General features: G+C 28.7%; 1 protein-coding gene and 1 long non-coding RNA gene across 2 annotated transcripts; both read right to left on the reverse strand.

Annotated features, from left to right (window-relative positions):
• Positions 1–4429: 4429 nt before the first annotated feature.
• LOC138938742 (uncharacterized) lies at positions 4430–5719 on the reverse strand. The gene is made up of 3 exons (XR_011447749.1): positions 5677–5719; positions 5091–5250; positions 4430–4757 (listed from the first exon to the last, which is right to left on the reverse strand). It is a non-coding gene; the product is annotated as an uncharacterized lncRNA (long non-coding RNA).
• A 1302-nt stretch (positions 5720–7021) lies between these two features.
• Positions 7022–9397, reverse strand: LOC138938743 (uncharacterized). Its single transcript, XM_070305966.1, has 6 exons — positions 9101–9397; positions 8839–9021; positions 8578–8712; positions 8015–8218; positions 7410–7613; positions 7022–7090 (listed from the first exon to the last, which is right to left on the reverse strand). The coding sequence occupies exons 1-6, from the start codon at positions 9300–9302 to the stop codon at positions 7047–7049; spliced, it is 972 nt and encodes a 323-aa protein (XP_070162067.1). The 5' UTR covers positions 9303–9397; the 3' UTR covers positions 7022–7046.
• Positions 9398–11937: the final 2540 nt, after the last annotated feature.

Raw genomic sequence — 11937 nt, forward strand, 5'->3', positions numbered from 1 at the left:
TTGCACAAACTTTATATATTTTTTACATTGTATCATACATTATTTTATCACAGTACATACATTTAAATCTCATCTTCGCAGATTGCACTAACCAAATTCGGAAATAAAAATATCGGCTCACCAGCTCGACAGTGGAGGAGATAACACAAGCGTGAACCGTGTATGTACATCAAAAGCGCAGCGCGCTCTGCTCATCACATATCACATGTACACGATTCACGTTTGTGTTATCTCCTCCACTGTCAAATCGATGAGCCGGAACCTGATCACTGTACAATTTTCAATAGTTGCCGATCGACAATGCTGGCAATAATACGAAAAGTGCCCGCGCTTATTCTTATTACACATTCGCCGCTATCATATATAATATTTATTATAACTCAATCCTGAACGGCGAGAAAAGGGAAACTGTTTAAAAATATTAAATACTTCAGCGGCCTGGAGATTTTCTCCTTCAGCTGGAGATCTGGAGATTTTCTCCTTTATCTGGAGACTCCAGGCCAAAACTGGAGAGGTGGCATCCCTGAGTACATAGCGAGCGAGCGATTAGAAAGAGACAGAGCGTATGATCGAGAGAAAAAAGATACTGCAATAATGTTAGTGCATACATGTATATTACTCTACACGCATGAAAGAGACAAAGATAGTACGATTATGTCTGTCCTTGTTATGTAAGATTGTAGCTCCGTCTGTCGCGACATCACGCAACTAATCTACTGCTCTGTTTTACTCTTGAGCCTCCATCTCGCACACACACATATGCACGAAAATTTTATTTTGCAAAATCTTTTTTATAAAGCTTCTAAACTCACTTCTCTAAGTTCACTTATACTCTTTGATGAAATGCTGAGTGCGGAGTTTACTGATTAGGCACGTGTAGATTACAAATTTGTTATATTAAGTAAATGTTGACGCAGAAGCCGATAACAAAACTGTAATTTTCTTATTTTTTTTTTACTTTTCATATGAAATCGTGAACTCCGCACTCCGTTATTATGTATACTTTAATTATGGAAAAGGATTTGTTGATATCTATAATCAACAAAAAGATTTTGCAAAATAACGAATATTCGCGTTCTGTCGGTAATCCTCTTAAGTAATATTCTAGGCGTATTCTGAGAATATTAAATATAATATTCTAGTAATATTATATAATATTAAATAATATTTCTGAAATATTAATAGATGGTTATATGTCAGCTCCTGATAATATTATATGAATATTGAAAAAATAATATTATTTAATGTTACTGTAATATTATATAAACTTAAAAAGTATTAGTATTTTTAATATTATAATCATATTCTATAAATATTAAAAAAGTAATATTATTTAATATTATAACAATATTTTAATTTATCGGGAATATCATAACTATGTTAAATTTGATAATTTAAAAATTTATGAATATTTCATGAATAATAATTCTAAAATTAATGTGACAAATGGTTATAAATATTGTCTATATTAATCAGTGTGATATATGAGAAAATGAAAAAAATTATAAATTTTATTATTTTCATTAAATAAAACCTTTCTTTATAATTTTAAGATTAAACAACCCAGACAGCACAAGGATGTCCTTAGGACGTCCAAAGGGCATCCAGGACATACATGCAGGATATCCTCAGGATATCCCATTTTAATCCTTGGATCTCCTCTGGATGTCCTGAGGAAGAATAAATGATAGCCGTATACTAACCTCTGGGGAATCCAGGGAGATCCTGTGGAACATCTTAAGGATTTTATAGGATATGTTAAGGATATTTTTCGTATGTTTCAAAAAAGAGCAAATTTTAAAATTTAAATATAAATTAAAATTATGTTTTGTTATTTACTGCCAATACTAAAAATCTAATATTAAAAATAGTTCACGTTCTTTAATATTTGAGGCTTTCGTGCTGTATATGAATATTTTAGGTTTGGCTTCCGGATTTGAGTCGTGTAATATTTTCTAAACAATCCAATATCTGAATTCCCTATGTTGAGATTGCATCAGAAATTGAACTGATAGAAAATAATTACATTTATAATTTCCTGTCACAGTTGCTCTTTGCACACATCTCAAATACAAGTTCGCGCGTCGCATAGCGGTAAACAAACGAACTAGCGGTTGAATACTATTTTTTGTAAAGTTTTTGGAATGTTGCGGACAGTAACATTTCTCATGAAATATTAAATAAATAATAATTTTGGATATATGAAAATGTGCGCATCAAATTCAATTATTAATATTGAACGAAATTAATTGCACATGTATATGTCCTCTGGAAATCCAAAAGACATCCAATATAATAGACAGGGCAGATATATCCTACAGACATCCAGGGGTTATCCAGTGGACATTTTGTTGTGCCTCTAGCCGCTAAGGAAGAGGTCTTTTGGGATTTGTACGCCCAAAGGACGCTCGAAATAAGACACTCCCGGACGTTAGGTATAATTTAGTATATTTTGCAAGATTTAATACACTTTCACTTATTCGCGATTATAATAGTCGGGCGCGATACGTACGGTACTTCGATAATATTGAGCGAGCGAGTAGTCTGCGAGTCGTCTCTCGCGAGTCGTCTCTTTTTCTTCCGCTCGCGAGGTGCATCTCGCGCTTATTATATCTCTTAATTAATTAGGTCGTTGATTGGGGAGGAGTGTGGTGTCCCTGACCGGAGCATGTCTCGTGCTCCGCTTGTCAGTCTGTCTCGTCAGCTGCTTACTCAGCTTCCGAGAACTTGACCGTGACTTCCTTCTCTTTAGTCAAGTATCTTACTTTTATTTTATTAATATCCTTTTATTACTTTGCTCTTTCTTAATTATCTTTCCTTGATCTCTTTTCTAATTTTAATGCTTTCCCACACGGAACAAAAACCTCTAATGGAAGTCCAGTAGACGTTCATCATGGAGATTCAAAACCTCTATTAGACGTCCATGTAATCTCCTATAGACATCTATTAGACATCCACAGTTCCGCATTTCTTACTTCCATTCAACATCCATTAGACGTCTTCATAGATGTAACATGAACGTTATATGGTGTAATCATAGATATTTTGTGGAACTTTGATGGATAAATAATATACATTAACTAGAGGTTATATAGATTCATTATGGATGCTTTTTCCACAAAAATTAAAAACTAAACTATCATTCATAAATTGTTGAATTTATATTATTTACTCATTTTTATGTGTGTACTAATTGTACCAAATACAAGAAATATATTTCGATAAATCAAAAATATATTAATTGTTTTTAATACAATTATTTACGCAAACAGAAAAATGAATAAATAATACATATCCAACAATCCCTACGAAAAATTTTTTTTTTTCAGTTATTGCCTGTAAATGTATTGTATATAATTTTTTATTGAAAAGAAAAATATTTTTTATTGATAAATTTGAATTAAGTTATAATTGTATATATTATCATATATAACCGATATGAAATAAAATTGCAAATATTTTTAACGGTACAATTAATAAATTAAGAAGATTTCGCACTTTTTCGATCAGTCGGTTCTATTTTCATCTTAATAGTAAAAGGAAGATAATTGTAAACACACAAAAATGAAAAAATTGTGAAAAACCTTTTTCTATTTATTGTAAAACCAATAACAAATACAAATCATATAAATAAGAAATATTTTGCAGTAATTGATGATAACACACGAATCTGTGTCAATAAAAATTTCATAAAATAAAAATTTTTATTAACACAGATGCATATGTTCGATTATTATATGCAATCTTAATATATTTATAATGCGCGTAACTCGAAAAACTATATAACTTTTATTATTAATTAAAATGTGGATGTAAATTGTCCATGCACATCTGAAACATATGTAAAATCTATTATAATAGGCTTATTTTTAGACAGTAAGCGAATTGACCAATCATAATCGAGATTCACTAGGGTTATTTCGAGAGTACTCAATTGTGATTGATCAATTTGTTTACCGTCTAAATCTTACTGTTTTTATATTTTTCTAATGGCTCTCAATACTGAAAATTTATAATTTACATAACATATACTATTGATTTTCAATATTAGCAGTGAATATCAAAACCCAGTCCATTCTACTTAAAGCCAATGGCTTTTACAGAAACATAAGCAATAGTAGTGTACAAATAGTGTCGGAAATAATCTATAATTAAAGAGCCATGCAAATTTAATTTCAATATACAGTGATGAGCGTGAATGGTGAGTATAGATACATATAAAAATCTAAACATATAAAAAATAAACATTATTCTGAATACGAGTTTAGAAAATTGTGTGTTAAAACAATAATATATTTCTCCCCTTCTTATCTTTTCGCTATATCTACTCATATCTTGGATTAATTTTTTTTTTTTTTTAGGAAGTCTTAGACTTGCGATATAATAAGCTATTGGAAACTTGCACATCGCATTTCATCAGTGACTGTTTCATAAAAAGAGCTGAAAACGAACTTACGTACATTATTGCAAGTGAAAATAACTGCGAAATATGCAAATAATTCTATAACACAACGTACAATAGAATTTGTATGTAATATGTTGCCAGTAATGATTAAAATAATTAATATTTCATACCTTTTGACATTATTAATATACCTTTCCAGTTCTTTATTCTGATAAATTAGAAACGTTGCCTTCGCATCTATGGGTCCGCTTCTTCTCATTTTCATGTCTCGCTTTTGAATGTCGAAACCACTCCATAACCCTTCGTTGTATTTTGCCCTGATCGGAATCTGGGATATTGTAAAGTATGGATCCTAAAAATATTTTCATTATTTTAACTTTTTCTTCTATACTAATTGATTGATGACTATAGTAATTCATAGTGTATTATCTTTGTTTAATAATTATTTCTAAGTTATACAATGTAAAAATGGAAATAAAATTTAATTCATCAAAAACTTTTTAAATTTGATTAAAGTAATAATCATAAATATATCTATATATGATACAGAATGTTCCATGGCAAGTTATTGAAACTAATTAGCTGTCATTTTTACACGCATATAGAGAGGAAAAAAAATAAAATATCTTCTAACAGAAGATATTTTGCAGTTGTATTTACATATAAACAACTGAAAATAACTTACTGAAAATAACTTTTATTAGTTCCAATTTATGCAGTGGCTCTTTTCCGCGTCGGCCTTCCCAGTTATATTTCTCCGCCAATTTATTTGAGAATGTTTTATACAACGTTCTCTTTACGGCATCATCGACGCATGTTCCTCCGATAGATTTGATATATACGCGCTATAAGGTAAGAGTAAAAGTAATATATTATTAGATTAAATAAAGTAATGTCTTTTTCTTAACAATCTTCAATCATTTTCTATAGCAATTTTAAGTGATTAATATCTCTGATAATATCTAATAAATAATTAATAATAATTTTAAATGATTAATACATCTCATGAAATGTGATAATCTTATAAGTAAAAAAAACCAGCTTTTTACGCTTAATTATTTTAATTGGGATTATTTATATGTATAAAATTAAAATAGGGATTAAAATTTCTGAAAAGGACATACAATGTTTTTACTGTGGAAAAGTTTACCTAAGATTGATTATATAATGTACTTATAAAAGATTTGATAATAATTGTGAAATACATATATATATATATATATATATATATGACTATTATATTGTATATAAATTTATATGCGTTAACTTACTATTTCAGTGTTATGTTGGGAATCTGAAACTTTCAAAATCTCCTTAACTTCCGCTAATTGGGCTACAGTTTGCAACGGAAACCGATTTTCAGCGTCACCAAAAGAAAATTTCGTACTTGCACATTCTGTGCTTTTATTAGTTCTTTCAACTAAAATATCTAATAAGCTCAATGCTTGTCTCATATCATATTTTATAGTCACTATTTCTCTTGTTAATCTCTTGAAATGATCCACTGTAAATAGCATTTATTATTAATAAACGGTTATATATATATATATATATATATATATATATATATATATATATATATATATACACTTATAATGTATAAATAGCATATACATGTATATAATATATATAAATAAATGTATATAAATGTATATAATAATATAATAAAATGTAATAAGTATAGTAAATTAAATATATAAATTGTATATAAAACATATAAATTAGTGGCATTACATACGTTGCTTTTTCAAAAAATATAGCAGACAAGAACATATATTATATTTCGATATACTATACAATTTTACTAATGAAAGAAATAAAATGTAGATTATTGCATTTTTTTTTAAATTGATAGTTCTATATGAAAATATTTATTATTATTGTTATCTTTCGCATATCTATTATATAAAAGTTATATAAAACTATAAAAAAATAATAATAATAATAGATTTTATTAAAAATTTTAGAAATAGGTAAAAGTTGTAATACCTATTATTTTTAAATTTGTATAGAAAACAATTTAACACGTATAAATAAAGGCCTTACAATTGCTAAATCTGCTCACAATACACAATTGCTAAACTCTATTACAGTTGCAAAATTTCTATATGTACACCATTTATTTCAAATATATATATATGGACCGTTTATTTTGAAAGTGGTGTAAGTCCTTTTTTTAAAAAAATGAGATATGACGTAATTTATTCTTAATTTAGTGTAAATTTTTTGTTTATAACTAGTTAGTATTTAATATCTTAAAAAATGCCAATGCTTTGTTCAATTTAAAATTGGCCGGTAAAAGAAATTGCGTAACCATTGATTATGAAAGTGGTGTAAGTCCAATTTCCATCACGATGCCAGGCCTATTACATACGAAAAATATAAGGATATGCAGCAGCTATTACCTTATATACCTCCTGTGCATCATGAATATTTCAAAACACTGCCACATGAAGAGCATAAATAATTAATAATACCAATATCTTGTGTTAAGTTTAACAATATATAAATATAATTAACGTTCAAAATAAAAAATACAAATTCTATTTTATTTCTTGTTATTATTTATAAACAAAATTGGATTAATATGAAATATATTTTAAGTGATATTTGTTATTTCAAAATTGAAATTAAATGATATTTACAATTGACTAATTATGAAAGTGGTGTAAGTCCATTTGCAGCCTGGAAATATATATTATTTTAGTTAAATTCGCCTAAAAGAAATTTATATAATCAAATTACATATTGATAAATTAGTACAAACATTCCCAGACTTCACATAATTAACCTATATTTTTTAATTGTCAGATCTGCTAACATTTAATTTTCTCGAAACAAAAGAAAATGGACTCGCACCACTTTCAAAATAAACGGTCCATATATATATAATAAATGATGCATGCGTGTGCGTATGCGTGTGCGTGTGTGCGTGCGTGCATGTGTGTTCGTACGTATGTGTGTGTGTGTTCATATTATATTTATATGCATTACATTTACTTACCAATTGCAGTTTGTGAAAACTGATGATTTAAATCATCATTTTCCTTTTCCTTTACATATCGGTTTCTTTGCATACAGCTAGATCGACCAACTTCCTCCATTTTATTAATATGTCGGTGTATTAAATTGTCTCCATTTTTCTCTCTTGTAGCAATGTTAAACGCTTCTTCATCTCTTTCGTACAAAATACCATAACCATTCGCATCTGCACATAAAATATATTATAAATACATTTAGCATACAAAATAGAAGTTAGAAGAAAAATTGAATTTTGACAAGATATATGTAAACTTTATGAGTGCACACATATATATTATTCTATATATACATATATGTATATTTCGTCGTATATCCATATATGTATATATAAAATATGTAGGCACACAATTTTTAAGATATTATTAATATTGTATATGTATTATTTTAAATATTGTATGTAAAAAATTATGTATACTTTTTTAAATTTATAATTGCTGATAATATTAATGATAAATATGAAATATATATGTATAAAATTAATGGCGTGCGCGCGCGCGCGTGGTGTGTGTGTGTGTGGGCGTGTGTATGTGTGTATATATTATATTTATATGCATTACATTTACTTACCAATCGCAGCTTGTGAAAATTGATGATTTAAATTATTATTTTCCTTTTCCTTTATATATTGGTTTCCTTGCGTACAGTTAGATCGACCAACTTCCTCCATTTTATTCATATGTCGGTGTATTGAATTGTCTCGATTTTTCTCTCTTGTAGCAATGTTAAGCGCTTCTTCATCTCTTTCGTACAAAGTACCATAATCATTCGCATCTGCACATAAAATATATTATAAATGCATTTAGCATTCAAAATAGGAGTTAGAAAGAAAATGGAATTTTGACAAGTTATATATGTAAACTATATGAGTATAGTACATATATATATATTATTCTATATATACATATATGTATATTTCGTCGTATATCCATATATGTATAGATAGAATATGTAGGCACACAATTTTTAAAATATTATTAATATTGTACATGTATTATTTTAAATATTGTATGTGTAAAAAATTATGTATACATTTTTAAATTTATACTTACTGATAATATTAATTATAAGTATGAAATTTTATATAATATTATATGCATTGTTACATGGAGATATGTAATAAATTTGCTCACCTTGCAAAGATGATGAGTAGGAGCTCAAGTTTGAAATTTGTGATGATACTTTGTATTTTTTTGCAGAATCCCAAGAACGTGTAATGGATGCACTTTCACATTGTACTGTTTCGTTTGTATTGCACAGTCGTTGACCTTTCATATTGATAAAACAAAATATAATGTTAAAATATAAGAGAGATATATATGAATTTTATATATATATATATATATATATATATATATATATATATATACGCGATTAGAATTGTTTATAATTACGTTTTGCAGGAGGACATGGAGCAGGTGGCAAAATTGCACTTGTGCATGACTCTTCTTCGCTTTCGGATGAAGATAAAACTTTCCTCGCTCTATATTTTCTATAAGATTTAGCTTCTTTCTCAGTATCCATATCTGACGTGTATAAGGCCTTTTCTGCTTTCGCATCAGCCTTTTGTAAAGACGCTGAAAATGTTGTAAACATTTAGTATTATGAATAGGTAAAACTTAACAGCAATAAAAGCTATTTTATTGAAATACTTACAATACTCGCCAAAAATCCGATTAATTTTAAAGGAAGGCCAATCAGAATTTGGTATTTCCTCTTTTTCAATTGCCTTTCGCAGTCTTAAATCCGTTTTGAAATGTGAAGGATATTTGCATACATCCTCACTTTGTAACCAAATTTTGGGTATTACTTGGATACCATCGGAGAATTCTACGACGATAAATCCTCGATTCGACATCTTCCTGTGAAATTATACAAAAGAGCTTCTACGAGTAATATTGTAAACAAGATTTCAATTTGTATAGATTATTGTGTATCAGAAATCATTTTAATTTTTTATTTTATTGTCATATTTTATTTTGCTTTTATTGTCAGAATTTATTTTAATTTTTTATTAAACAAATTAAAGCGCAATATACAAATATTATTAATATGTAGTGCTTATAAGCGGTATTACTGCGAAATATCTTTCATTCCTGTATGGCAATTTTACGAATTTATGACTGATTTTATGCAAAGGCCAGGTTTGAATGTCAGATAATTGACTTACTTTAAATATATCCAAATGAATAGAACTGCATGGATTATTATAAAGTTCTTCAACAATTTTGAATTTACGACCTATTGCAATATAATTACCTTCACTCGACGTTGCGATATTTTCCAAACAGACAATATCTTTTTCTATGAGACAACAATTATCAGAAGATTTGATTGAAATAATAAAATGGGGAAATTCAACCTTCAAAAATTGTGGATTGAAACAACCTGATATCAACGGTCATTTTTCGTGTGAATTCTTTACACTTATTTTTGATATATCTGCATCGTCAGATTTGATTTTATAAAAACTCATTTCCGCATAACGATTGCTAATTTGCTCTAATGGTTTCTCAGATTTTCTCAAAAGAGATTTTAATTCTTTCATAAAATTTTCAAATGGAAAGGCACTAAAAGTATCTAATGGCCCAAATTGTTTTACGCTGTCAGTTATGTGAAGAAGACCGTGAACATTATGGGATACAAATTCGGGCCCGTAAATTTTGATAAAACATTCAACAAAATGTTTCAATAATTTATTCGCATATTCAATATATTCAACTGTACTATTATTTTGACATAAAATCCGAACAGCAACATGTAAAGTAAGAAAATTTGAAAATATATCAGGATTTACTTCTTTTTGTAATATAACAGGACCGGTATATAACAAAAATTGTCTTAATTCGGTTGCTTTCCACTGTGCAAAATCTTGAATTTCTCGCGGTCTTCTTGCAAATTCTTTTGGAATAAGATGCCTAATATCGAGAAGAAATTGAGAAACATTTTTTATTCGTTGCGAGGATAAACATCTAGCTTTAAGAGGACCACTTATCCATAATTTTATCAACTTCCTAACAACGCCAATGCATATCATATGCATGTAATCTAATGGAATTTGAGATACAATGTCAAAATTTGGAATGTTTAATAAAATAGAACGACCGAGATGATATTCTTCTTGAGTTTGATTACGAAAATTAGCGTCTGTTCTTTTTTGCCAGTCAGAATTGGGAAAACAAATTCTGTTAGCGATGAATTCACCTTCAATTGTACATTTTGTGCAGCTAAAATAACCACTATGTCCTTTAGTAAGTGTAATGAAAGATTTAGCAGGAGCATCACATATGATAGAGTGTATTGACACTGGAAATGTTGTTTCATTGTTATTAGTTATGCCCTTATTAATCAAAATATTTATATTTTTTATAAATTGTTTTAAAAATTCATTTGCATCCGCTGGTTTGGTTTTGCCAAAATAGCAACCAATTAGAAATACTTTTCCATAAGGCATGATTCGACCTAAAATGGGCCATAATTGATTTGAATTGGATCGAGATATCGGCACACCATCAATACCGATTTGAATCTGAATAGAAGATGAAACTGTACTATTACTTGTAGATAAAAATTGTAGAACACCATGTTCAATACCAAAATGACAATATTGACCAGGAAATATGTCAGTAATAACAGAAGATCGTGGTGTACGTAGTAATGTCTTTGCACATTTTGGTAAATTAAAAAAAAATTGATGTACTTTTTTTAAACCAGATAATAAATGTGATAAAGCTACATGAGAAATACGATACGTGATAGCCCATTGTACTAAGAATGCCTCAAAATCATTGTTTTCTTTTTCTGAATTATTATTCTCTCTTATTAAAGTTTCGTGCGAAAATATATTGTTCAAAGAAGCATCAGATTCGGAAATATTCGTTTCATCGGAAAATGGTAAATTTTTTGTCTCTTGTACAATTTCGGAAAGAGCGTTATTGATATTGACATGTACAATTTTATCATTGTCATTATTTAAAGCGGAATTACTTACAATTACGCACGAATTTACTCTAGGTTTTTCATTACAAATAAGTGGAAATAATTCATCATTCTCTTCTCTAATTAATTTACGGCGATATCTCGTTGAAATATGCGAAGACAGATATTTACGCTTCGGCATAGCTGATTGAATGTATGTATTATTTTGTAATGTTTAACACATGAATAATTATGTAAATATGTACTACATATTCAAGCAAAAACTATTTCATAAAGATTACAGGTTACAGATTTTACTTGCCTTATTTTCTGGATAGCTCCTGTTGTCCAATATAGTATATTGTTCAATATGCTCACCACTGATTTAATAATTTTCTTTGCTAATCGCAATACATGCGTCTAACACAGTCCACAGCTCGGAAGAGAAGACCCGAGCGCATAGCAACGAGCTTTAACAAGGCCCTAGTTACTATAGCAACGGATGTTGTTGCTACTGCGGCTGCGGGTCTTCTTCTTCCGAGCTGTGGAAGTACTCTGCGTTGATACCACTGCTT

Source organism: Polyergus mexicanus, unplaced genomic scaffold, assembly GCF_030449975.1.
Source record: "Polyergus mexicanus isolate NDT 795.1 unplaced genomic scaffold, iyPolMexi1.0 SCAF_13, whole genome shotgun sequence".
Classification (NCBI taxonomy): domain Eukaryota; kingdom Metazoa; phylum Arthropoda; class Insecta; order Hymenoptera; family Formicidae; genus Polyergus; species Polyergus mexicanus.

What these genes read in the sequence shown, in the direction of transcription:
- LOC138938743 (XM_070305966.1), bottom strand. Translation starts at nt 9,302, where the DNA reads ATGTCGAATCGAGGATTTATCGTCGTAGAATTCTCCGATGGTATCCAA. An exon ending in TCGGATTTTTGGCGAGTATT is followed by an intron (nt 9,022 to 9,100) that starts GTAAGTATTTCA and finishes CAACATTTTCAG; the next exon opens with CGTCTTTACAAAAGGCTGAT. An exon ending in ATTTTCACAAGCTGCGATTG is followed by an intron (nt 7,614 to 8,014) that starts GTAAGTAAATGT and finishes TTTTATGTGCAG; the next exon opens with ATGCGAATGGTTATGGTATT.